The 26,537-nt window shown below is 53.0% G+C and overlaps 5 protein-coding genes across 8 annotated transcripts; 2 read left to right on the forward strand and 3 right to left on the reverse strand.

The window, feature by feature from the left end:
• Positions 1-136: 136 nt before the first annotated feature.
• tmem259 (transmembrane protein 259) lies at positions 137-6,164 on the reverse strand. 3 transcript variants are annotated; one of them, XM_085928372.1, is made up of 12 exons: positions 5,709-6,164; positions 5,139-5,442; positions 4,391-4,681; positions 3,826-3,922; positions 3,626-3,736; positions 3,439-3,561; positions 3,259-3,359; positions 3,022-3,079; positions 1,460-1,597; positions 1,168-1,300; positions 987-1,086; positions 137-882 (listed from the first exon to the last, which is right to left on the reverse strand). In XM_085928372.1, the coding sequence occupies exons 2-12, from the start codon at positions 5,349-5,351 to the stop codon at positions 376-378; spliced, it is 1,872 nt and encodes a 623-aa protein (XP_085784498.1). In that variant the 5' UTR covers positions 5,352-5,442; positions 5,709-6,164; the 3' UTR covers positions 137-375. The 3 variants fall into 3 exon arrangements, with proteins under 3 accessions (XP_085784498.1, XP_085784499.1, XP_085784497.1); XM_085928373.1 differs by having other exon boundaries at positions 1,460-1,543; positions 5,709-6,163; XM_085928371.1 differs by lacking the exon at positions 5,709-6,164 and adding an exon at positions 4,762-4,972 and having other exon boundaries at positions 1,460-1,543; positions 5,139-5,283.
• A 1,071-nt stretch (positions 6,165-7,235) lies between these two features.
• On the reverse strand, positions 7,236-10,104 carry dph5 (diphthamide biosynthesis 5). Its single transcript, XM_085928887.1, has 7 exons — positions 9,344-10,104; positions 8,526-8,650; positions 8,347-8,455; positions 8,022-8,142; positions 7,862-7,901; positions 7,704-7,807; positions 7,236-7,633 (listed from the first exon to the last, which is right to left on the reverse strand). The coding sequence occupies exons 1-7, from the start codon at positions 9,476-9,478 to the stop codon at positions 7,380-7,382; spliced, it is 888 nt and encodes a 295-aa protein (XP_085785013.1). The 5' UTR covers positions 9,479-10,104; the 3' UTR covers positions 7,236-7,379.
• A 2,247-nt stretch (positions 10,105-12,351) lies between these two features.
• s1pr1 (sphingosine-1-phosphate receptor 1) lies at positions 12,352-13,365 on the forward strand. Its single transcript, XM_085928539.1, has one exon. The coding sequence runs from the start codon at positions 12,352-12,354 to the stop codon at positions 13,363-13,365; it is 1,014 nt and encodes a 337-aa protein (XP_085784665.1).
• A 581-nt stretch (positions 13,366-13,946) lies between these two features.
• Positions 13,947-19,413, forward strand: zbtb37 (zinc finger and BTB domain containing 37). Its single transcript, XM_085928205.1, has 4 exons — positions 13,947-14,442; positions 14,864-15,764; positions 15,853-15,946; positions 16,434-19,413. Exons 2-4 carry the CDS (start codon positions 14,923-14,925, stop codon positions 16,905-16,907), a joined length of 1,410 nt encoding a protein of 469 aa, XP_085784331.1. The 5' UTR covers positions 13,947-14,442; positions 14,864-14,922; the 3' UTR covers positions 16,908-19,413.
• stil (STIL centriolar assembly protein) lies at positions 18,302-25,912 on the reverse strand. Of its 2 annotated transcripts, none has more exons than XM_085928203.1 (16): positions 25,462-25,912; positions 25,018-25,125; positions 23,962-24,077; positions 23,674-23,855; positions 23,299-23,525; positions 22,999-23,082; positions 22,559-22,645; positions 22,304-22,472; positions 22,140-22,243; positions 21,928-22,039; positions 21,567-21,857; positions 21,184-21,277; positions 21,005-21,114; positions 20,611-20,694; positions 20,080-20,168; positions 18,302-19,084 (listed from the first exon to the last, which is right to left on the reverse strand). In XM_085928203.1, exons 1-16 carry the CDS (start codon positions 25,560-25,562, stop codon positions 18,769-18,771), a joined length of 2,274 nt encoding a protein of 757 aa, XP_085784329.1. In that variant the 5' UTR covers positions 25,563-25,912; the 3' UTR covers positions 18,302-18,768. The 2 variants fall into 2 exon arrangements, with proteins under 2 accessions (XP_085784329.1, XP_085784330.1); XM_085928204.1 differs by having other exon boundaries at positions 18,303-19,084; positions 22,140-22,240; positions 25,462-25,911.
• Positions 25,913-26,537: the final 625 nt, after the last annotated feature.

The raw sequence follows: 26,537 nt of genomic DNA on the forward strand, positions 1-26,537 counted from the left end.
CAAGGTCTCGTATTGGGCGCCAATGCTTTGACAAGGGAATCAAAATAGGGTCGAGAAAAACGAGACCAAGTGTGCGTGTGTGTGTGGGTGGGTGGGTGGGGCGCCGTTTGAGTCCACTTTTAATTGTGTACATCGGTAGGGTTTTTCTGACATCATTTAATGTATAAAGAGCACTAATGTCCCATTGCAATGCATTTGGCAGGCAGGCAGTAGCCACTTGTCGACATCTGGCAAGGCCACAGGTTCCACGGTGACGGAACATATCTCTGACCATTTCATTGTGTGTTTATTGATGATGGTGTTGCACATATTGGAGCTAATCATCAGCCCGTAGCTGGTGATGATTGGCATCTTCCGCTTTGGCCGGCCAGCACCTCAAGATGTGCAGGTGGAGCTTTGCTGCGCACCGCAGTCTGTTTGGGTCTGCACGGCGGCGGTGCTTCCTGCCTCCCCGACTGTAGGCCGGCTTTCTTCGCCTGGCCCCCCGGCATCTCGGCCGGCTTCAGCCATCCACAAGTCGGCCACGCGGCTGACGTCGGCCGGGGCCTCCTGGCCGGAGGATGCCAGCGCTTCGGTGATGATGGCAGCCGTCTGTGCGACCCAGTTGAGCTCAGAGCGGACCTCGCCGGCAGAGGCCGGCGCCGCCGGAGTTTCGGGCGGCGGCCGGAGAACGACTGAGGAGACGGGAGCGGGCGCATCGGCGGGTTCCACCGGCGGTGGTTGCGACCCGGCGGTGGCGTTGTTGTTGTTGTTGAGGCTGTCCTGCAGCGCAGTCTGGTTGACGTTCCCCGCCTGCTGGTTGTGAAGGAGCATCTCCTGGATGCGGATCTGTTGCAAGATGGCGGGCAGCTCATAGTGGTGGAAAAAGTAGATCATGGAGTGCTGCCAAAAGAGCAACAACGGAGTTAGCTCAAAGTAGGCGGGGCCATATGGCCTCCCTTCTTTTGCAAAAACGTTTTTTTTGAGCAGCAACCACAACAACTGACCTGGATGAAGAGCCAGGACGTGACCAGCGCCAGGCTGCTGTATTGGCCGTTGAAGCGGTAATGATATGCGTAGAAGGCAAAGTGATACAAATAGAAGAACCTGAAAGGCAAGAAGGAGTGGGGTCGGCGGAGAAGGGGGTAGCCAGGTCGGTGCCGCCTGGACGTCGAGCGAGTGACTTACCTCAGCCAATGACGTTTGCTGGTGTTGGTGTGGCAGCAGATGGCGTCGTACTGATCGGCTAACCACACAATGAGTATGATGTAAAAGGCTGTCGTGGTGTCGTTGAAAAATTCGGACATGATGGCCTCCATACCTGACACGACAGGAAGGCACAGCGGCAAAGTCGTCATTCCCTCAAGTCACAATACGCTTTGCCAGGCTTCAAAATCCAGAGCTTGCGGCAAGTTAGCGCAAAACTTCCGGCGAGCGACAAAATAATGGCTCCGCCTCTAGCAGCGGTGGCTCAACTCACCGACGAGGGCAAGGATGACGGTGAGTAGGGGTGCTGCCGGAAAGGCGATGGTCATGTTCATCTCCAACATCTGAAGGAGGTCCACTGAGACGAACCGGGCGCCAAACCCAGAGAGAAAACACATCGTGCGTTGGGCTGCTGCGTCACACCGAGAGACGTCCGACCGGTGTGTTTTTTGCATAAACTTGAACTGGGAGTGCGCTCAAGACTGGTACGTGTGATGCCATTGATATGCTCATGCTAGTGCTTGCTTGTTGTTGTTTTTGAAGCGACGGCTATTTGAGCCTAAAACGCTGGGACAGCAGTTAAAACAAAAATATTCACAAGCAGGTTGTCACCCACTGAAAATGGTGGCCCGAGTCACCCTTTGACACTCCCAAAAAAAAAAGAGTCTCCTTGGGATGTTGGCCAACTCTGGAGAAAAATGCTACATCATTCAATATGGCCCTTACCTGAAATTAGTCATGCATATGATCCGTCTTTGCGCCGCTTTTTTTGCACTTTTCAATAAAAAAAGAAAGGGTGATGCTGTGTTTTTTGTCCACTCTAAATGAGAAGGTAGTATAGAAAATACCGTAAATTTCAGACTATAAGCCGCTACTTTTGACAAAAATTTCTAACCCTGTGGCTTATAGTCCAGTGCAGCTTGTATAGGTTTTTTTCCCGTGATTTTTCTCATGACTTATACACTCATAAAAAGGCTGTGGACCGCTGTTGTACTGTTATGTTAATAATGCGTCCCTAAATAATCCTCTCTTTCCTGACAATCATCTTTGTGTATATTCTCTTACAAATGGGAATTAAACATTAAAAACCTGACGCGATCATGCGGCGATTTTACATGCATATTCCAATCAGACACTCATTTTGCTGGTTTCAGTGGACAGGAGGAAGACAAAGACGGCTCTCAGTGACTTTGTTGACTGGGTTTCTTTGTTTTTGTTTTTTTTGCCTAGTTAGTGCTGCTACTTTCGTGTTTACAACAAAATGTTAATGTTATTAAAACTTTAGCCCAGCTAGTGCCGTTACTTCCGTGTTTACAACGAAATGTTAATACTATTAAAACTTTAGCCCAGCTAGTGCCGTTACTTCCGTGTTTGCTAAAATGTTCATGCTGGAGGTAGCCAATGAACTGTTTGATGATCTTCCGAACAAAGACAAGACATTCAAACGGATACAAGACACGCCTCTGTCGGCAAGAACTGTTCATGATCGTACCATCATGAAAAAAATAAAAATGGACATCGAGAACAATCTACGATCATGTTTAACGGATGAAAGTCTTAACGCGTGCAAGAAGGTTAACCTCACTAAGTACCAACAGACTACAAAGACATCAGCAAATCCATACAGCACCAGAAGTCGCATTAATGGGGAGTATTATAACAACTTTATTAAAAAGAAAATCCTGAGGCTTACTTTAGTTGAATTTACTTTTAAAATATATGGATGGCCCTCACGGAAACACATTTTCAAATGTTTCGCTTTTATGGTTTTCTTAGTCAAAAAGGTTCCTGACCCCTGTTCTAGCGTGCATTTGTTTTGCATACAGAGCAACTCACCGATGAAGACGAAGATCTGGTGGTGAGAATACCTGAGCAGCATAGACACCGACAGAGTCTGAAAAACAACACAAATGTCACCTCCCGTCCACTGGCTGACCACTCAAAGCCAAAACAGAAGATCAAAGATGGAAGCACACCCCCTTGCAGCTAGCTCCCTCCTTAAAAAAACAAAATGGTAGAAAGAGAGAAAAAGCCATGCCTCCCTGTTTCAGACCAAAAGAAAGAAAAACTTACAAAGATAACCATGATGACGAAGGCGGCCAGGTAGGAGGTCCTGGCCATCCACATGCTGACAAAGCGGTAATGTTCTCCGGACACCACGTTCCTTAGGAAGCCTTGGCACAAGCACACAAGGCTTCATCATCACTGAGAACGCGACATCATATGGCGTGCACACGTGCATCCGTCAGTCACCTTTGTTCTCCTCGTTCTCTGCCAGCGCTTTGACGCTGGACATCAGAATGTCGTCGTAGCCTAAAAACTCATCTAGAAGTAAGCGACTGAAGCCGTCGCCAAAGCACTCGTCCTTGGTGGGATCTGAAAGGCAAAGCGGCATTTGGCTCGCTGGCGGGTGGAGGGGCATCACCTGACGGCATCTCACCCAGGGTGACGACCATGACCGGGATGTTGAGTCTCTGCCGCGTGCCCTGCGACAGCCGCAGGAAGCCGTACTCCAGCGAATATTCCACCATGTACTCCTCCTGAGGCCAGGCTGCGGGAGTAAAGTGTCACCACGAGCCGAGCCCAGCCCAGCCCAGCCGAGCCCAGCCGAGCCGAGCCGAGCCGAGCCGAGCCACCCACCTTTGGCTGAGTGACTGAAGGAAAGGTCCTGGCTGTTGTTGGACTTGCCTCCCGCCCTTCCCAGCATCTCCGGACGGGGCTCGGTGTCCAGCTCAAACTGCCGGCGGGACATTTGTGCTCAGACTTTGGCTGGCGCGGAATCGCTCGGCTCGATGCCGATTGCCATGTAAAGCGGCCCCTTTTGGCTCCCCTGTCGTATTGACACGAGAGCAGGGGCCCTTTTCTACCAGAGCACTTGCTCATTCGGTGCCACTCAAATTATGCGCCGCTCGAGCGTAATTCTCAGCAAAGTCGCTTGTGCATAAACCAGCGGCAGGTAACACGCTCGCTCAATTAGTTGCTTGGCCGAAGCGTGGCTTGTCTCAACAACAAAATCGATGAATGACTGACTGGTCAACAGAAGCAGTGTGTGTCAAATCTATTGAAGTTTGAATCTTGGTTTTGGGTCCTAACTCAGAAGATGATCATAATCTCGAGTCCATCATTTTGTGTCAGAAGGGCTCCGGTGAGCCCAATTTGGGCATCCAGCGGCAGCGCACGAGCGAGCAGTCGGTCTTAGGCTCACCTGCACCGAGCTGTTGTCAAACGTGCCCAGCATCATCTCCACGTCTTCGTCCTCCTCTTCCTCTTGCAGCGCTGCCAGACTGAGCGCGGCAACGGCCGGCCCCCCTCCTTGGCCCTCCTCCTGCAAGCGGAAGAACTGCAGGAAGACAGGTGGCCGGCTGGAGTTCCTCTGGATCTCCACGCGCAGGATGCCGTCCCGGGGCCAGCGCTCCCTCACTCCCTCCAGGCAGTTGATGGGCGAGCGGGAGAAGGCAATGTGGATGTAGGCCAGGATGAATAGGACGAAGAGCGCCTGGTGACCAGCAAAGGTGTTTGAATGACGAGTGCTGCCGCTGCCCGGTTTTTGAAAGCAATCGCAGCGAGCATACTCGCCGACGGAGCGGACAGACTGACAGCCAGCCACGGTTGTTTTTTGTTGTAATTTGGGTTTTGACACATTCGACCATCCGGCGAGATTCCAATTTGTCGCCTGTCTCGGCGCTCCCCTCTCTCGAGTGGGAATCCTCGTGTGTAGCTCGTCATACTAGTAAGCGCAACTGCACACGACTTGCCGCCACCGACAAAAGGACTGCGTGAGCGCTTGCTTTTTGGAGAACAAAACGGCAGCACCAACAGAGTCAACAACTGTTTTTTGGATTTAAAAGAAATAATGTCAGATTATGTTTATTAGTCCTTTATCTAAGTACAGCATTACGGCCACGGTTTGTTTTTATGTACGAGAAGAAGGGGGAAAGGTCAAGTGAGGTCACCTTGAGCAGCACGAAGAATTCAAAGACCCTCCTGAAGGATGATGGGAAGAGGCGGGCGTAAGTGACTGCCATCTTGAAGAAGAGCGCATGGAAGAGGCGGTCTCGAACGTTGATGAGGGGGTTCTGGTTGATGTTGGGGTTCCGGATCCTGTTAGGCCCCATGTTGTTATTGTTGAGCGGGATGTTGTTGTTGTTGGCCTGGTTCTCAGACATGGTCTCTCAATGGCGGGGGTGAAACGTCACGGCGGCCGGACGATTCTAGGTTAGCATGGCATCAAGTTGCGCTCCTCTTCCTAGCTCTGGTCTACAACAGAAGGCAAGTACACACAGTTGATGACGGCAATTCTCACAGTGCAGTCACTTGGTATCGAGTGAATAAGTCAAAGTGGTCAAACATTTCTTGGTTGATCAACGCAAACAAATCAGGTGACCGCTGCAAGGGTCTGTTTTCGTGATGGCGGAACCAAGTCAGTCAGGCCTGGCTCAACATCCAGCGGTTGGATCGTGTCCCCTTATGGCTCGCTCCTCCGAAAAACAACAACGTTCCACCGGACACGCATAGGCACCTACCTTTTATTGGCAGTGCCCATTGGATCCCATGCTAAAGATTTCTTCCCCAGGCTTTCAACAAAAGACTGGAACGGACGAGCGGACTCCGTCAAACGCGAGGTCGTCGCCCAACACGCTTAGGTTCTTTTAGCTTACTTCGGCCGTTACTAGCCACACGTAGCGAGGAAAACAAGTCGAGCAAGTACGCCGTGAGTGGTCAGAGAACCTCGAATCGCACTCGAGACGCTAAAGTTCCGAAATTTCCGAGCGGTGAGCTCAACTGACAGCAAACGCTGCAGACCGGAAGTACGTGAATTAACCGGAACTACGGCTTTCTCAAAATGTGGAGACGAAACCTTGACGTATTCATGTTAAGTACGCACGCCTAAGTAGGAACGATAGGATGGTTATTAAGTTTCAAATTGCGTGTTTTGTCATTAAGTCAAAGTCCCAATGATTGTCACACACAACTGGGTGTGGCCAAATTAGTCCTCTGCATTTAATCCATCCCCATGTGATTTGGATCCATCCCCTGCCCTGCCCTGCCCTGCCCTGGGGAGAGAGAGGGGAGCAGTGAGCAGCAGCGGAGCCGCGGAGCATCAGAATGCTTCCTAGATGGAATAATGTGCGATAACATCAGCCAATTTATATAGAATAAGCTCAATTTTTTTTTTTTGCGCTCGGTAATCATTATTTGGTGACCCTTAATGCTGAGTGCCAAGCAGGGAGGCAATGGGTCCCATTTTTATAGTCTTTGGTATGACCCGGCTGGCCGGGGTTTGAACCCACAACCTTCCAGTCTCAGGGCAGACACTACCACTAGCCCACTGAGCTGGTCCATCATAATTTTGGTCCATTATTTTATCGGTTAATCCATCGATCAATTGAAGAAGACTGCATTTAGCTATGTTGATCAGACGTCCTTTTTTTTTTTTTTTTATACCGGACGTGTCCTACTTTTGAGACCCCAAAAATATGTCCGGCGGAAATTGTCTGGGATTTTGTGCTGTAACCACTAGCACCCCGCCCCCCGGGTGCCCACTCCAGCGCTGTCACCAACAGCACACACCCCCCCCCCCCGCTGCCTAAAAAAAAGGTGTTCTCTTTTTAAGAAACCCAAATCTGGTCACCCTTATTTAAGCATGATAAAATGTAGTTATTTCCAAGTGTTTTGTGAATTTGTCATTGTTTAAAACTAACATATGGCGCCCTCCACTTTGAGGGAATTTCCTTGACAATATGGACCCCCCCACCCACACACACACACACACCCACACACACACACAAAAACCCACACACACGTGCTGGCTTATGTCAGATTTGGTGAACGCACCCGTTTTGCCGCAGCATTGCCTGAAATTGACGTCCAGGGACCTGCCCTTGGACTCATGTTATGAATTACACGACTCGCCCATTTCTGGCTTATGTCGAGTGACGTGGCAAAGACGGCCTGTGGGCACCCTGATGTCAATTCATCAGCTTCCTTATTCTTCCGTCAACGCCAAAGTCATACGAGTGCCACTGCTTTTGGCTTGTGGAGCCAATGGATTGATGCACGTATTTTATTTGAGTTTCCATTTCCGTGGCAAAACATCCAAATATTTGGGATCAAAAGCAAGACTGTGCTGCTTTCATTGAAAAAAAATCGGGCCCAGCCTCTGAAAGTTGTCGGGCCCCGTGTGTGTCAAGTTGTCAATGACATCCAGGTGCCGCAGTGTGTTCGGAGCCCTCGACACGTCCAAGGTGCTTCAGGGTGGCGTCGCAGTCTTGCGCATGGAGACGCAACATGTCGGCCTCTAGGGGGTGGAGCTTGCCGGTGACGATCAGCGAATGGAGCGGCGCGCCCAGGTCACACAAGCTCATCTGCGCCAAGGTGGCCGTGCGGATCTCCTGGTCGGCGGCGCCCAGTCGGGCCACACCCACGCACAGCGTGTCCTCCATCAGACCTGCGCACGGTGATGCGCGTGACCGACTGGCCGTCGGGGAGGCGGCTTTGGCGCGATGGCCGTCACTCACCGGGGTGCTGGCCACACTCTTTCCGCCGCCTGATGATTTCCAGCAGCTGAGCGGCCGCTTGCGCCGCAGTCATGAAGCGCGGAGGCTCGTAGATCTTCTTGCCTCTGAAACGACAGTGCCTGTCAATCGGTGGCAGACAGGGTCATCGCTCTGCTTACCTCATCAAGTTCTCCAACGATTGCTCTTTCACTTTCAGGTCTGCAAAAGTGTGTGCGGGGGGGAGAAGCAGGTCAGGTGCTGCGTGACGAGGCATTAATGCTAACGTGCGCAATCCCTGGGCCAGCTCTAGAGTATGTGAGCATAGCGAGCCGGGCTTACCCAGCAAGCAGAGCGTGTGCAGGCCGGCCGCTCGGTTCTGCAGGATTTTGTCGTAGAAGCTTTCGGGTCTCCACGAATCGGTCCAGAAGACCACTGACACTGTCTCTCCAAAGTTGTACATCTGACGCGCACACACAGGTGCAAATATGAGCTCATGAAGCCGATTTCCGAGCCTGGCTATTCACGAGGGTGAGGAGGCTAACTCAAGAGTGGCCTCGACCGTACGAACGGAAAGACATTTTGCTTGTGATCATTCAAAGGCCGTCGGGCGCTCAACGCGGACCAGTCGGCACCCGGTGGCAGATTCCAAAGTGGAGCGGCACACCTGCAGGCCGCAGCAGCCCACGGCGTTCATGACCGATGCGTTGTGGACCACCTGGTACGGGATCCCGGCGCGCACCGCCCTCAAGACCAGATCGCTATGAGTGGTGGCTCTGACGATCAAAAAGCATACGTGAGAAGGCCTATTATGTTACGGGTGGGTGTCCGGCCACGGTCCCCCACCCAAAGGGGTCGCCCACCACCAGGAAGGCCACGTCAGTCTCCTTGGCGTGCTTCAGGATCTCGTCGGCTTCCCGCTCCACCAGATCTCGCTCGGCCAGCGTCAGCTCCTTCCCGTAAAACTCCTCCTGAAAAAGGCCCCGGGCCCGTTAGCACGCGGATGGCGGCAAACGGGCTCACGTCGCACTCAAGCTGTTTGTCGACATCGGTGAAGGGACTGGCATCAAACAAGCTTACATGATATTGAAGCTGCATGTAAAGCAGCTAATGTGACATATAGGATGAAATAACAATTCAGGAAAACACACAAATCCATCGCCTATTTAATAGCGGAGAAAAATGGCATAGTATGACTTTTTTCTCCGTTAATCGGGGAGACAAATAATTGGATCAAATATGCAAAAACGAGACTTAAAAGTGACAAGGAAGAACACACGTCAATGGAAATTCAGCTCCTGGTTTTCTCGGGAACATCTGCCAGATTGAGCAAAGTGTCGAATTTTGAAGCCAAGTCTGCTTTTGTGGAGCATGACGACAATGCGAGACTATTTAGCTTCTATGATTGGAAGTTAAAGCGGGTTTAAACGAGCAATCACTGATCCAAGCGACTAGCGACAACTTGAACGGGTCTCTTCTAGCAAAATGCTTGTTGGCATCTCCACGTTGGAAGGAAGCACTGGTGCTCTCGTCGACTGTTTGTGAGCGAGCGTCTCGTCTGGTGCTCGCCGCCTGGGACACATTGGTTCGAGTGGACGCGTAGCGCGCTTACTCCCTTCCCTGTAAACGTTGTGCATGTCTTCGAAGTGAGAAAAGCAACTGACCAGAGCCTCCTTGCCCACACTCAACATGGACGTGTAAGCCTCCAAGTAGACGCGCGAGCATTTCCTCACCACCTGCAAGCCTTTCACTGTGATGTCAGTGGCGTCCCCGAGGCCCAGCCCGACTAAGTAGAGCATTTCGCCCGGGAGAGACGATCGGCACAAAAAGCACCGCACCGCACCGCACTTGGCCTTAATCCCCAAAGTCACTCGGCTCTTCCTCGTCGTCTTCGTTCTCGCTCACGTGTTGACAAATCCTCTCGTTTGCCGTCAAGCGTTGTCGTTTCACGACACTTGGGGTGCCTTTATGACCAGTGCCCACACACACACCGTCACATGCGGGAATCGAAATCACGGTGTCGGCACAAAAAGCACCGCACCGCACCGCACCACACTTGGCCTTAATCCCCAAAGTCACTCGGCTCTTCCTCGTCGTCTTCGTTCTCGCTCACGTGTTGACAAATGCTTTCGTTTGCCGTCAAGCGTTGTCGTTTCACGACACTTGGGGTGCCTTTATGACCAGTGCCCACACACACACCGTCACATGCGGGAATCGAAATCACGGTGTCGGCACATAAGACAGGCAAGTGCAGCCTTACATCATCAGCGAATCCCATTTACGACTAGTGCCTTGTCTCACCCACCGCGCGTCAGCCAAATGACACGAAGCTCCCACCCTCCTACTGTCCCTCCCTCCTACTGTCCCTCCTGTTTCCACTTCCTCTCCTGCTTTCTCTCTCTCCTGCGCGACATCCGCCGCTTTTTCTTCTTCTTCTTCTTCTTCTTCTTCTTCTTCTTCTTCTTCTTCTTCTTCGTTGGGGTTTAACGGCAGCTTGCATCCTATTAGTTGCATTGCCGCCCCTACTTTTTTTTTTTTTTTTTTCACATTACAACTCTAAATTCTCCTCACCAGAGCAGTGCTTTTTAAAAACTCAAAAAACCAGCGCTTACCCCTCCCACTTGACCCTACTTCCAGAATGGTTTTCACCGATATTCCCTCAAGCCCTTCTGTCCGCAACTTCTCCACCAACACAACCCTTTGCCCATAATATTTCCTACAGGAAAGCAGCGTCTCCTCCTCCTGACACTCAGAGCACAGCCCATCCCGGCGCCGCTTTCTCACACTCTGTGCTCTCTTAATTTGTCATGAGCTTCCTCGCTTCCTCTGCTCTTTCCCCGTCTTCCTTTCTCGCACCCTTGGTCTCTTCGAAAGCTTCTAAAATGAAATAAGTCAAGCGAAGCGAAGCGAAGCGAGCTGTTTCGCTTATTGCGGAAGGTGCCGTCAGTTTGATGGAAGCGGAAGCGAGGGGCCAATTTTTGGGGGCCCACCACTGGCTGTGTTGGCGCTGGGCCAGTTCTGTGTCACTTTCCTGCCAATGTTCTCTCTTGGATTCTTTTTTTTTGGGGGGGCAGGTTTTGTCTCACATGAACCGTGACAGCCGGATCGCAAAATGCAACTTCTTCCCAATCTTTGTTGCTTTGTCTGCCCACTAATGAGTGATGGGGGTTGAGGGGAGGGAGGGAGGGCTGACATCCGGATGCAAACCCGTCCTCCATTCCCTCTTTGCGGCCCCACACAGAAATGACAAAGGGGGTCTGTGCATTCGAAGGAGCATGCTTGAATGCTAAGAGGACCTTTTGGAGGCAGTCTTGGCTCCTCAGCCGCGCTGGACCAGACCGGATGTCCAACGTGAAGTGTAAAAATCCTCAAGTTGCCAGCATGCAGCTACTCCTTGCGGCCTGGCTCAAATCAACCTTGCCATGTGACCGAGCTGCTATGTGGCCCCGCCCACAACTGCGCTCAGCTTGTCCCCTCATCGCTACATTGACAGCAATGCCATGGCAACCAACATGAATCGCCACCCACCCACCCACACACATTTGCTTGCATGCGCACACATAAAGATGATCTCTGTTGTGTGTTTTCTTTGCAAAAGATCCCGAAACAGAACCTGAGCAACCCTGGACCACAACCAGAACTTGTGAGGTCCTAATTCCTGATGACCTAACTTGTGGTTTTCTGCTGTACTTCTCCATTGGTTACCATGGTGACACTCAGCTATGAGGACCTTTTGTTGGCCACAAAGCCCCGAGCGAACCCAAGCCAAGCCAAGCCAAGCCAAGCCAAGCCAAGCCAAGCCAAGCCAAGCCAAGCCAAGCGCCCCTACTGCCACCCCTTCTGCATGTTCACTGTGTCAGGAGCAAACTGAGCGTACAGGTTTACTCACGTGTCCAACTACGCTCTGAGTGTCGGGTGGCACCATTGGCAAAGCGAGAGCCTGGAGTCAACTCCTTTTAGCACACGTATTCTCATCCCATCTTGAGGCAATTTGTTTGCTATTCACCATATTTTCAACAATCACACGTTTACTCAATGAGAAATTTGACATGCCAAATACTGAATGGAGGCTTGTAGGCATCGTCTGAAAAAGACAATGAAGATTGATGCAATTGAGGCCAGCCCCCTTCAGTGTGCGTGTGCACGCAGCTCGCTCACGCTTGCGCTCGCATGTGAAGCGGTGAGGCTGCCGCCTGCGCATTTTCTCTCCCCGAGCATCAAGCGAAAGGGAAAAAGAAGACTGCATCTTTTACGTCCTTTGAAAGCTTGCTGGGCGTGACGTCATGGCGCATCTTGCGCTACTTTTTGCACCATAGGTCACTTTCAGTTTGGAGAAAAACCAACAACAACAACAACAAGGCACGTCTCTTTCACCGGTCATCGCCTCCGTCTCCCTGCTAAAGTCTGACCGGTGGGAACTTTTTTTTCTTTGCGGGAAGTTTGTCCACTCTCTTTTTGTCAACTCTCCTTTGTCATTTTGGCATCTATCTCTCGATTGCCACTTGTCTCGACTTTGCTCGAAAGTGGATCACGAGCGGTCAGATCCCGTTCGGCCCGGCGTCTTCTTGCACGTCGATCAGGATGCAGCGGGACCCGGTCATTCCGCAGTGAAGGCGACACGACAGCGTCGCTCGGCAACAGGTAGGGCTTAGGAGGAGGGGAAAGCGGCGCCATGGCCGACCCCGTCCTATCTGGCCTGATCGCCAGGCACTACAACTACACGGGCAAGCTCCGGGCGCGAGACGGCGCCTCGGGCCTGAAGGCCGACTCGGCGGTCTTCCTGGCGGTGTGCTGCCTGATTGTCCTGGAGAACCTACTGGTCCTGGCCACCATCTGGAGGACCAAGAAGTTCCACAAGCCCATGTTCTACTTCCTGGGCAACCTGGCGCTGTCGGACCTCCTGGCGGGCACGGTGTACGGCGCCAACATCCTCCTGTCGGGCGCCAACACCTACCGCCTGACGCCCACCCAGTGGTTCCTGCGCGAGGGCTCGGTCTTTGTGGCGCTGGCAGCGTCTGTGTTCAGCTTGCTGGCCATCGCCGTGGAGCGCCACCTCACCATGGTGAAGATGAAGGTTCACGACGGGGGTGGGCGTGCCAGCCGTGTCTTCCCGCTCATCAGCGCCGTGTGGATGGTGGCGGGCGTGCTGGGCAGCCTGCCCCTGATGGGCTGGAACTGCATCGGGCGGCTGGACTGCTGCTCCACCGTGCTGCCGCTCTACCACAAGACCTACATCCTCTTCTGCACCAGTGTCTTCAGCGTCATCCTGATGGCCATTGTGGCGCTATACGCCCGCATCTACGCCCTGGTGCGCAGGCGCCACAGCCGCCAGCTGGCCTCGCGCTCCATGGCGCTGCTCCGGACGGTGGTGGTGGTGCTGAGCTGCTTCATGGCCTGCTGGGCACCGCTCTTTGTGCTGCTGCTGCTGGATGCCGCTTGCCGCGCGCACGGCTGCGCCGTCCTCTACCGAGCCGAGTGGTTCCTGGCCCTGGCCGTCCTCAACTCGGCCACCAACCCGCTCATCTACACGCTGACCAGCCACGAGATGCGCCGCGGCTTTCTGCAGACGCTGCTGTGCGGATCAGCCCGCCCGCACGACGTTGGCCTCAGCCGCTCGGAGAACTTCCCGCGCCCTGACGGCGAGGAGGCGCCCCCGTCGATCCGGCCCACCTTGTCCTCCTGCTGAAAGGCCGCCTTGGCCCAAGCTTGGCCGCCCTTGGCCTCTGCATCCGGTCCCGACCTGAGCAATTTGACCTCTGCCTTCCCTAGCGCATGGGAGTTTGTCCCGTTAGTCCACTTTAGACTTTGAGAGCGTTCTTCAACCTCGTGAGCCGTTCGTAATCTTGCACAGCTTTTGGCCCATCTTGTTACGCAACTCATTTTGTCAATGTGGTTTTGTCAGCGTCTTGAAGCGTTTGACGCTTCAAGACGCTCCTTGTTTTGTCATTCCCCTCGCAGCCAGTCACTCGACTTTTCCGAGTCCCGATGTGATGTAATTGGAGCGTTCCCATGGTAAAGTGCTGTCATCGTGTCCGTAACCTCATTAGCACTTCATAAAAAATTCTAATAGAAAACGACTCTTTTTATCAAATTGTCTGACCTTCGTGGCTCCTCACATTTAAAAGATCCAGACCAGTGTTGGAAAAAACTTGAGAGCAACCTCTGTTTCTCTCTCACGCACGCACGCACGCACGCACGCACGCACGCACGCACATTTTTTGAAAGGCAATACACTACACTTCCCATTTCCACGTCTTGTTGGCCTGTGCTCCAGATGCACGCCGGGAGTTGTAGTGCGTGAGGCGTAGGGAGGGCGGCCGCCTTCCGAGGCACGAACTTCATCTTCCAGCATGCCGCTATGGCATCCGCCTACCTCTTCTTCCTCAGTTCGGCGGTGCAGCGTCCGGTAGCAGGATGACGAACAGCCAGCCGCCTTGGCGGCCGGGGCATCAGAAGCGAGCGTGAACGCCGAAGCTAAATGACAGCCAGCAGCGGAGCGGAGCGGAGGCCTTGAAGCTGACTAGGCCAGCGTCTGTCTCGGGGGCACGAAGGGAATAGAACAGCAGAGCCGAACTACCCTGGTGATGTACGCTCCGTCCGCGGAGGTTCCGGCGAGCCCACCGACGGACGCTAGCATGTTAGCTGAGCGGAAGTTCTGATGGTTGTGGAACACCCGCTCACTGGATCGAACAGGGAGCCCTCCTGTGTGACGTCACGCAGCAGCTGACCATCACCGTGGAGGGCGTGGGAGACTCGCCACATCGTGAGTACTTGGCGCGCCTACTCTTCTTGCAAAAGATGTACGTCCGAACATATGATTCCTTTCACGTGTGCACGCGGAGCGTAGCCCTCCTTCCCTCCCTCCAACTTGCTAGACAGAACATTTGGACACGTTCTGACGTGATCCAGCTGCACTAGGTGCTGACTGCATGTTAAGTAGCCAGGAGAAAAGCAAAAGCACGGAGGAGCGCCACGAGCTCCTTGCTTGAATTCACCGGGGAGGACACTGATAGGCTATCCGCTCATTGTGCCAAGCAGATTGCGTGTGCTTTGCGCGCTCTTGTCAAATGGAGAGAACAACAACCCCCCCCCCCCAAATCGTAACTTTTTTGGGTTGGTTTTGGGCTGACAAGCAGGACAGTTGAATGTTTACTCATGTTGTCTACATGTCCTGTTGTTTGCAGAATTCCTGCAGGCGGTGGGGCCGGACGTAGGCCGGACCAAGGGCCAGGCACGTGGCGCCATGGAGCGCTCGGCCAGCATTCAGCTGGACGTCCCGGACTTCAGCAATTCGGTGCTATCCCACCTCAACCAACTGCGGGTCCAAGGGCGGCTGTGCGACATCGTGGTCCATGTTCAGGGCCAGAGTTTCCGGGCCCACAAGGTGGTCCTGGCTGCTAGTTCGCCCTACTTCCGGGATCACATGTCCCTAAGCCAGATGAGCACCGTGTCGCTGACAGTGATCCGCAACGCGTCCGTCTTCGAGCAGCTTCTGGGCTTTTGCTACACGGGACGCCTGCGCCTGCAGCTGTGTGACATCATCAGCTACCTGACGGCCGCCAGCTTTCTGCAGATGCAGGAAGTCATCGATCACTGCACGCACATCCTGGAGGGCATCCACCTTAAGATCGGCCCGGCTGATCCCGATCGCCTACTGGCCGAGCGGGAGGCATCGGCACCGCTAGCCCGCGGCCTGGAGGCGCCCGCCCGGGAAGAGGAGGCACTTCGCAGCCGGTCGGCTCAGCGCAGCCGGTCGGCTCAGCGCAGCCGGTCGGCTCAGCGCAGCCCCTCGGCTCAGCGCAGCCCCTCGGCTCAGCGCAGCCCCTCGGCTCAGCGCAGCCCGTCGGCTCGACACCGCGGACAAGCGGTCCTCCGCGTTGACAGGGCTGGCCAGTGGTACGTGGAGACGGGTGGCGAGGCTGACTATGCCGCCGGTGGACTCTCCATCAAGACGGAGTGGACGGAGCGGCGGATCGGGGCGGGGCACAGCCGAGGTGCCTCGGGCCCAAATGACGAAGGGGGAGGTGCTGGTGCCGAGGCCTCGGTAGGGGCTCGGCCCTCCAGCGGCCTTTGTGACACTGACAGGTGAGTGAGCCGTGCCTTGGCGATAGTGGCGGCGGCGGCGGCGCATGTTTGCCTGTATTGAGGCACGCCTGTTTGTGCGTGTGTACAGTCCCTCAGGCAGCATCGTCATCCCCGCTGAGCGTCAACGAGCCAAAAGCGAATCTCCCAGCAGAAGCCAAAAGCCGCGACATGCCAACTCCCAGGTCACATGACGTCACACAACATTTTGGCACAGTTGCCACAAGGTGGCATTATTTATCTTTTACACAAGGTCTTGGCCTGCTTCAAGGGCATGTCAAGTTTCCTAGACAGTAATCGGTTCTATGTGTCGGGCACAAATTGAAACGTTGCCTTTTGGAGCTCCATCTCAGTAGGCGGCCATTATACATACCACTTGCTGTCGGCTGAAGATGACATCAGTTTCTCAGAGCAAACTTATTTGGCAAAATGGACACCCCCTGAGATGGACGGAAACAGGCAGATTTGGCACTTTCACGCAGTTGTGAGATTACGCAGGCATTCGGGTAAACCCAGAATATCCAGGTGTTGCTTGAGCTCATCATGTCCTCCTGCAAGTATTTTTAGTTTTCCATGGCATGCACGAGATTGCTCATGATGATACTGCAACTAAAAAAGCAAAAAGGTTTTTTTGGAGAGGTTGCGACTGACTCAGGTTTGTCCGGGGGCTAGGGCGAAGAGGCGGCGGGGTCGTACGAGGACTACGCCAGGGACCCGGTGGGAGAGCGCTGGTTCCGCTACAACCCGCGACTGACCTGCATCTACTGCTGCAAGTCGTTCAACCAGAAGGGAAGTCTGGACCGCCACATGCGTCTGCACATGGGCATCACGCCCTTCGTATGCCGCCTGTGTGGGAAGAAGTACACGCGCAAGGATCAGCTGGAGTACCACATCCGCAAACACACCGGCAACAAACCCTTCACGTGCCGCCTGTGTGCCAAAAGCTTCCCTTTCCAGGCCATCCTCAACCAGCACCTGCGCAAGAACCACCCGGGACACGACACCCAAAGCGCCTCGCCCGAGACCACCACTGCCTCGCTCAGTGCCAGGGGGGCCTCCCCGGGGCAGGATGAACCCGAGGGAGGGGCCGTGGTGCCGCCCGCCGACGGCCCCCACGGGTCCGTCTCCACCACGGGACCTGACTAACCAGGGGGCGCCGGCAGCTGTGCCAACCACGGGCGGGGCCTGACCGACGCAAAGCCCGACCGACCGACCGACAGCGCTCAGCTTTGGCACCAGGCACGGAGGCGCTGCTCATATGTCGCGGGTTGTCAAACTCCCTCCATTACAGGGCCAGACAGATGCAAACCCAAAGTCTGCCTGACGCTACGCAGCGTTCCCAATACCGCACTCACCTCAACGGCCATACCGTCTCACTTCCTCTTCACGCAACCTCCTTCGGGGCCGTCGTCGAGTTCGGGTCTCAATGTGCCAGAACTAGCTTCACCTCGCGTAAGCTGATAGTTACCTCTCATCACACCGTGCTCATCTTCACACTGAGACTTATGTCCAAGTCCATTTTCAATAACTCAAGGACAAAACTGCTGTCAAGTGTTTTTTTGTAATCCTGGCAATCAAAGCAAAGATGGCCACCGCGCAACTTCAGCACTTAAGACTTTTTATCGAAAAACACTCACGTATTTTCAAAGATGAAGGCTGTTGACTCGTGACTGTAAAATTCACGAGGACTCGAAAGCCGAACGAGAGCTGACACGACCGAGCTTTCTGTCGTGTATTTGGAAAGTGCGTGTCATTTTCATCAGCTGCTGAACCTACAAAATATTTATTTTGTGAAAAATGACCCCAAAAAGATTGATGATACTTGCATGCTGAGGTCGCCGTTTTCAGTCAGACCAATTTGAGAGGTTTTGAAAAGTTCAACACTGCACAATCGAAGCAGCCAAGCTTCAAAAAGCCGAACCTCAGCTCACTACCAACAGAGAAGACCCCCCCCCCCCCCCCCTCCGCCCATTCCGATGACGAATATCAAAGTTTGGGCTCCTCATTCTCCAAGAGACATGCGAGCTGGCGAGTGAAGACGCATACGGGACTGGATTTGCATACATAGCACAGCGCTAAAGTGGACCAACATCACCAGTTGAAGACCACAACACCTCACAACCCGTTTGGCCTAGTCACCTCCTCCTAACACATTACCTCAAAGGTCAAAGTTCCCGATCAGGTCTCTGCACGTACACCCGATCAGTTTCCGGTCTGGTCCTTCCTGGCGTGGCCTGGCCGTAGTTAGCCATTTGCATGTCCTCCCCCCTTTGACTCCATCTTTCTTTATTTTCATTTTGATTAACAGCTATGAGAATATTTCAACAAGCAGGAAGTAAAACGTTTGATGGAACAGACCCAGAGTCAAACTTCTTTCACGTGCAACAAAAACAAATTTGTCAGTGCAGTTTTTTGGAAGCAGGTTCGTGGAAGGATTTGACCAAACCAAAAATATTTAGGTGCGCTTTATTCGAGTGAACATGAAAAATATACAGCGTTAACAAATTAAAAACAGAGATGTGTACATTTGCTTTGAACTACTGAATGCTTGTGCTCAATGACGGTCATCAAAAATTTACAGGGTTAACCAAATCAATCTTTTGTAAACCGTGCTACTCTAACTGTGACCTGCATGAATAAGCAATTCAACACAATGCATGTGAGGGGCGGAGACGCTAATGAGTACTTTTCCAGCGTGCCAACCTGAGTGAGGCAGTATATGACTAGAGCCACCACTGGTTGCTCTTCAGCACTTGTCAGAGGTATCCAACAAAGTGCCACAACTACATTCTCTTATCCGAAGCAAGGATTAGGGTCTCTCATATTCTTCTTATGACTGCACCGTAGTGAGAAGTCACCCTTGTCATCTCACTGAGAAATTCGGGCTCTGCCCTCATTTTCTTGTCAACGGTTGGCAGCCTTGGAATTGTGAGCGCTCGATAAGGAAAACACGGCCCTTTTAAATGCAAAGCTCTTTATTAAATTAAAATGCAACATGGAAGTGATGTCAGAAGAGTTTGGGCAGCTGTCTGAGGCGGCTGATGTCCAAGACATTGCCCACCGAATCGTCCCCAACTGCCCGGGCCAAACACGGCGGGCCTCCATACGTGGCCTCCTCATCGCCGTGGGCTATCGTCTCCTCAATCAGCTGGGCGGGGCCCCCCAGGAGGCCGAAACGCTGCACGTGTTTGACTGTGGCCACCGACATGTTGCTGGACAGCCAGAGCTCGACGGGGCCGGCCGCCGGCGAGCGCTTGAGGCACTCCGGCGAAATGGCCGTCGTCACGTTCGGGTCCATGCCCGATACCGATGGGGGGGTTGAGCTGCCACACAGAGCGGCCAAAGTTAAACAGTCTACCGGTCCAAACGGTCAAACACAAAAATTCCAGAAAAAGACGGAGGGACCGAGTGAATGACCTACAGAGAGCAAAGTAACGACTACCATCAGTAACACACTATGTCGCCAGGGACTCAAATCCTGCAGAAGCCAGTACATGTCCAGGCTGGTTTTTCTGGAATTTTCATTCACCGTTCTTGTGATCATTTTGACTCCACAGGGTGAGAGCTCGTGTGGCGCCCCAGATCCAGGCCATTATTGACCAAATACTTATTTTCCGCCATCATTTGCAAATAAATTCTTTAAAAATCAGACAATGGCATTTTTCTTTAATTTTGTCTCTCATAGTTGAAGTGTACCTATGATGAAAATTACAGTCATCTCTCATCTTTCAAGTGGGAGAACCTTCACAATTGGTGGCTGACTAAATACTTTTTTACTTCAAGTCCAACACCTCGAGTCTCGAAAGTCTCAAAGTACAGGATCCCAAAAGAGTCTCAACAGTTCCAAAAGTCAAAGGCTGCATAAGTCCAACGCTCCAAAAGGGAAATTACTACTGTTAGCATTTTCCGAGCATCAAAAAAAAAAAAGCTCCTGACATGGAGGAATCATTTTGCACTGGCAAACACGTTTCAATGTTTTCTGAAGTACTCAACATTCTCCCCAAGTTGCTAACTAATTTGCGTCATTGACTCCATAATGGCTGTCTTTCAAAAGGAAAAATTCCAAAGCATACAGGATAAGCGCCCCCCCCCGAGGGCAGCATTTGGTTCAGTCCAGTAACTCAAAAGTCAAACCTCACAAACGTGAGCATCAAACGCCACAAAAAGGTCCAAAAGTGAGCCCTCCCCCCAAAGACAATTTCAATGGCTCATAGTCCTTCAAAAGAGTCCTAAAGAGAAGCGTCCCAAAAGTGGCCCGCCCAAAGGGATCCCCTTGAAAATGTCAAGCAAATCCCACAGAGGACGAGGATGTGCGTACCTGTGTCGCTGCGACGTCATGCTCGTGGCCTCTTGGGCTCCGTTGCCGTCCTTCCTCATGGCTTCCTGCAGGCAACCGCTGGGCCCAGACTGAAGGGGACATGTCAGGCACATGAGCATGAGATGGAGTGGCGGCCACTCCACAGATCAAACATCTTCCACGGAAGCAATACGGATGGTAGGTAAATGGCTTTCATTTTGGGGCATAGTCCTTTTTCAAGTATGAGCAGCCACTAATGGTAGCTCGATGGCTTGAAATAAGCCCCCCTCCGCTGGCCAATACCGCCACCCACCGCCGCTCACCTCAGTCAGTCTTTGTAGTCTAAGTTCAGGTCGTCCTTTGTTTTTATAATATTGGATAGATTTTTAGTGTAGTCTGTGGGGTTTGTGTTTGGTGGCCTGTAACTGGCAATAACTGTGATTGCATGTTGGTTGGTATAGCTGATGACCAGTTGCATTGTTTCACTTTCTATTGTGATCCCCCGGTTACTGTGTGTGTATGATTGATTTACTAGTAGTAGAATACCACCACCTTTATTTGGTCGGTCTCTTCCGTGTAGTTGATAATTGTCTTTGGAGATGAACGAGTCTGGTATGGTAGGAGAGAGCCACGATCCTGTAATGATGAGAAGATGCCGTTTGCCTTGTTCAGTGAGTATTTTTATTTCATCGAGCTTTGATATGATGCTTCTTGCATTGAGGTGGCGTATTTTAAAACCTTTAATGTTGCTTAATTGTATTCAATGTATGTGATGTATTTGAAATGTATATATTGTATTAAAATGCATTTAATGTTACAGGAACCTGATGTAAAACAGTTCTTGAACTGAGTCAGGCCAGTCCATGAAACTTTGATGTTACATGTCGACCGAAAGGTTAATGAAACTAAAACATCCTCGCTCGCCACCCTGATGAGGATCACGTACGTGCGTGCGTTGGCCGCAGAAGTCGGACTCCTGGCCCGCGACCTCGCTTTTCCTCGAGGGCGGGATCAAGGGGCGAGGTGGAGTCCCACAGCCCCAAAGGAGACTGGTGCCTGGGGAAAAGTGGGGAGAAAAAAAAAAAAATCAAGACATCAAAATGCATGAGTCAAGTCGTGCCTCACCTGTTGCCACGGCGACGCTGGTGGTGGTGGTGGCACAGGAGGTCTCGGTCTTGTAGGTCAGCTGGGCCCCCTGAGTTGCCAGCAGCATCTGGACCTGGACGACCCAAAACTAACTGAATAGAAAAATAGAGTGACGGCGGACAGAACAGCCAGCGCACGCATCATTTCTGCGGTAAAGCTTCAGCAGCGCGCCGACGACGACTAGGATGCGCAGCGCCTCTGGAAATGCTCTCCAATCCTCCAGAAGGCGGCGGAAGCAGCCGCAACCGATTTCACGAGGCCGTGCGAAGGCACCGAGAAAAGGGTGAGTTCAAAGCGTGATGTCATCAGCCGGCGCGACACAACACAGGGATGGTCCGGTCCAGGGAGTGGCTTGCTGTTACCTGAGCCTGCAGGAGGCGAAGCTGCTGGTCTTGCTGGTCTTGCTGGTGGGCGTCGCATGATTTCACCACATGAGAGGGGCACATCATACAGGGGGGCGACCCGGCGCTCGGGCCTGAAGGAAAACAAAGCCGAGGATCACGTGGCCCGGGAGGGGCGCAGAGCTTTAGGCGGTGAAGGGCCTGGGGTTTGGGGGTGCTATAGAGGAGAGGAGGAGCACGCTCCCCATCGCCGCCCACGCAGTCATCCATCAATACGGAAAGTTCCGGAACCGCCGGCTGGACCGCAGGAGCCTGAAAAGAAAGACCAGGTGTCGCCTGAGCAGGAACACGGCACAAACAGCGGTTCAAACGCCCCACCTACCCGCTGCGCAGAGAGGTGGGGCAGAGGCGAAGGCCGCGGCGACCACTCGTTGGCCTCCGCGCCGGAATCTTGCTTGCCGACGCACGGTCCCGCCACCCTCAGAGGACCGTCGCTAACAACGAGGGTTTTTAGCATTTACTAGCTCCTGAGGCGCGTATCCTAGTTGCCATGGCCTCGGAGGAGCTCCAGCCATTAACAGTTCCGAATCTCACCTGCTCAAGGAGCTTTGAGCGTCTTGGAACACTTGGACTTGGCGGACGTGACCTTCGGCTATCAGCTCAAAATCCAACGTCTGACCTTCCACCGCTGGACCCTGCTGACAACCAGTTGCTTGTCACCTTGCAGGCCTTCGCGCAATCTCCTCCTCTTCAATTACCTGGTCGAGCGTCACGCACCCTGAGGCGCTCAGCAGCTGGCAGTCCGGCAGAGCGGAAGCAGCAGCGGCGGCGGCGGCGGCGGGCCTAGGTCGAACCTGGAAGAAGGCAGGGCCCGCACGCGGGGAGGCGAAGATGGCCAGCAGGAAGGCGTTGTCCTCCGACACAACTCTGACAGGCACACGAGCAAAAAGTGGCGGCGGAAGACAAAGTAATAAATAGTAGGCAAGCGGCCGAACTCCCGCACCGTCACCAACCTGTCCTGGAGGGTGCAGCCAAAGAGGAACCTAAGACACCAGGCACACACCAGAGGGTTGGACACCTGAGTCACACCACTCAGCCAGCTGCCACGCAAAGGGAAAAAACATGGAATGAAGATCATGACGACACTGATGGAATACGTCCAAATGATTTGAATAACCCATCAAGCTATCAGTTGTTTTTTCTCCATTTCATCAGATAACCAGGGCAGCATTTCAAAGTGACACAAGGAAAGGATTGGCGGTTCCTTTACAACTTGGAAAGCATGGCTCCGCGGTTGTGGGTTTGGATCGTGTCCCGTGCGTATTTACCACACTGGCGCGAGCCCAGTCTTGCCATCGTGTCCCGTGCGTATTTACGTTAGACAATTTGAAACAGGGAGCGGCACCCTCGAGTCCTTGGCACAAATGGCACCGTCTGCATGAGCCAGACTTACACGCCCACCAGCGGCAGTTTGGAAGCTTTGGGGTCAGACTCCAGCAGCAGCAGCAACTTCCTGCTCTCATCCATGGTGACAAACCTGCAGACACGCACATGACACGCTCCTTGGAACCCAGGCCGGAAAGCCAGTAGGCCGGAAAGCCAGTAGGCCGGAAAGCCAGTAGGCCGGCAAGCCAGTAGGCCAGTAGGCCGGCAAGCCAGTAGGCCGGCGAGCCAGTAGGCCGGCGAGCCAGTAGGCCGGCGAGCCAGTAGGCCGGCGAGCCAGTAGGCCAGGCGCGCTCGGCGGCGGCCTCACCCTCGCCGGCGGCCCATTGCACCGCTCAGACTCCTGAGCAGTGCGGTGGGGATGATGGGGACGGGGCGAAGCGGGTGGACATCCAAGCAGACGGACAGACAAACGGATGACCAGGCCAGGTGGTAGGATGGCGCGTCTCCCCGCGGCAGGCAGCTGATGCGGCCTTTCACCTTCAGCAACTGGCTCAGCTCCAGGGGCTGCCGGCCGCTCACGTGAGCCTGCAAGGCCTGACGCCACCCACACACGTCAAACTCAGCCGTGTCTTTCATATCCTTTGCCGTGCTTGGCGCTCGTCTTTGTACAGTCTTTTCTCTTTCAAACAAAGGAAAGCAAATTGTTTGGATTTTGGCTGCGCGACGGCCAGCTGACACTTACAGAGATGGAGCGTTTCAGCTCGGCCTTCAATTGGACCAGGTCGTCGGAGCTCTTCTGGCCGGTGAACAAACAAGGAACCAGGACGTCGCCCGGCAGCGCTGTGGTGGGAACGCGGTCCGAGTCGCCAGCCCGCTCTCGACCCGGATCGAAGCGGTCCAGCGTCACCGTCACACCGCCCTCGTCTGGGTACACCGGAGAACAAAGCATCCGCGCATTTGCTACCAAGCTGGACTTGTCTCTCTCTCTCTCCCCAGCCAGCCACTCGAAGGGCTTTGGATCGGCGTTGACCTGCATCCACGGTCGCAGAGCCCAGGAAGAAGCAGTGCACGTCAGACGTCTCGCATCGGCCCACGTGACGCTTAGCCAGACGAAAAGCTTTCTCGTGGAGCAGGAGGCGGGGCATTCTAAACACACACACACACATATTTGAGTGTCTAAAAAGTGAAACATTCAGCAAAGCCCAGAGAAGAGCTTTACTAACCAATATGAACGGCGGGAAAACATATCAAAGAAGGCCTTTGCTGAGTGCGTTCGACTTTCAAATAGCACATGCTTCCATGGCTGGAACATCTCACTCCTAGGAGGTACCCTGTCAGCCATAGACATCTATTAGACGTCTGGTCTCGTAAAGACCTCATTTAGACTTCTAAAATTGGTTACGCTATAGACCTAAAATAGACATCTAAATTAAAAACATTAAATATGATCATATTTTGAAATTCAATGTCTGAACCAGCTGTATAAATACTGTAGAGAATTTCAAACAATCATTATTCATTTTAACCATACGTCTACTTGTAGATTGTATGACCAGCTCTCCGGAAAATCAAAGGGAGATGGTCTCTGTTTCTACGTCAATAAACGTCGGTGTACTGATGTCACGGTGTTGAAAGAGTCTTGCGGCCCTCTCCGAGAAACACTTTTCATAAACCGACGGCCGTTCTATTCACCACGGGAGTTCTCCTCGATGGTCATGGCATGGCGGCTGTTTACATTCTACCACACGCACGTGCAAGTGAAGCCACGCAGATGCTGGCTGACCGGGTGACAACATTCGAACGTCTACTCAATAAAGGTCTAAGAAAAACTTTCACATATAGACGTCTAAGATTATATTGGCTGATAGAAGTCTATCCCGTAGACATCTAAAAGATGTGGATGCTATAGACATCTACACTTTTAGATGTGTTTTAGCCAAGACGTCTAGTTAGCATATAGACGTCTAATAGACGTCAGACCTAAAAATGATCGCAGGGCAACATATTGGCTGGCGCATACGATGGAGCTCAACTCCAAAGCTGGCCGACGCCATCTCGTTAGGAAGACAGCAAAATTCAGTCTTACCTGCGAGAGCACAGCTGGATGCAGAGCTTCTCCCCGGCGGGTCGACCATCCCACAAACAAGTTCTGGCTTTGGGGAAGCTAAGCGCCGCCAAGGACCTTCCCACAGGTCTACCCGGACAAAAACAAGGGTCAGGCTTTTGCTTCCACCGGCAAATGCGACTGCTTGCTTGCACCCTTGGAGCAAGGGACGGCCGTTCCGAATTACAATTTGCTTGAAATGAGGACAGTCTAAAACGCTTAACATTGCGCGAGTTTAGAAAACGGGGAAGACTCGAGCAGAATTCACATGCAGGTCTGCCTATTCCCTCCGGCGTTCATTCAAGAGAGAAAAAGCTCAATGTTACAACACAACATTCGCGTGGGGAGAGTGAGGCTCACGCTTCGACGTCATCATATCAGCTGACAGGAAAGTTTGCTCGCTCGCTCGCTCGCTCGCTCGCTCACCTTCCTTTCAAGTTTGAAGAACTGAGGACCTGGTGGAACACAGCAGCAGCAGCAGCAGCAGCAGCAGCCGGGGGAGCTTGGGGGTTGATCGGGCAGCTCATCGTCGACGGACTCTTTCGCACAAGACAAATCAAATAAAACAAGCAAACAAACGAAAACCGTTGCGACTAGCGCGCCGTAACGAGAGCCGCGTTAACGCGAAGCCTCCTCGACTCGGTGTGTCACTCGCGCATCGGCTAAGACAGGATGAAAATAGTGCAGTAGCCTCTCGTATTTTAGGTTCAGGTTTGATTTGGGCGAACACACACTAACGGAAGCAGTTTGACAATGGCGCCGTTTGTCACTCGGCTGGCGGGCCATTTGCTAGCCGAGGAAGAAGGAGCAGCCTATAGGAATCGCGCTCGACGCGGTGCCGACCAATGGAGGATATGATATGCACGTGTCGTCACAGACCGGCCGACGGTTTGTTTGGGTGGCCAAAAGCGGCGGACTAAAAAAAAAAAAAAAAAGTAGGGGCGGCAATGCAACTAATAGGATGCAAGCTGCCGTTAAACCCCAACGAAGAAGAAGAAGGGGCAAGACTGGTGAGAGGGGACCCGGAAGACAGGTCACGTCGTTTTGGAGAGCGTTTGCATGGAAATTCTTCAAAAAGAACCCAGGCTTTAGATATTTTCAAGGAAGCCAGGCAGATATGGCGGCGCTGGGCTGACAAAAAAAAAACACGATACGCCTGCTAAGCTCAAAGGCTGCAAGTAGTTGGGAAGAGTGTGGTGGAAAGGTGGCGAGGGTGGGAGGAGAAGGAAGTAAAGGAGTGATATATGGGATTCCAGTGTCTATGGATATGAAGGAGCTTGTGAGGAGCCTCAAGTTTGAAGTGTGATGTGGTGCAGATTGCACAGCGGTTGACCAGGGGGGTTGAGAAAAGTGTCACTGAGTCTGTGCTCGTGCTATTCAGTTCAAAGGAGATACCTGACGAGGTGTATTTTGGATTCATGAGGTACAGAGTGTTAGGATACGGATTTTTGTGATCAACACTTAACACAAGTTTCTATGTCCCAATCCACACACTGGCGCAC

This window comes from Syngnathus leptorhynchus, chromosome 13, assembly GCF_054491065.1.
Source record: "Syngnathus leptorhynchus isolate UIUO chromosome 13, UIUO_Slep, whole genome shotgun sequence".
Lineage (NCBI taxonomy): Eukaryota > Metazoa > Chordata > Actinopteri > Syngnathiformes > Syngnathidae > Syngnathus > Syngnathus leptorhynchus.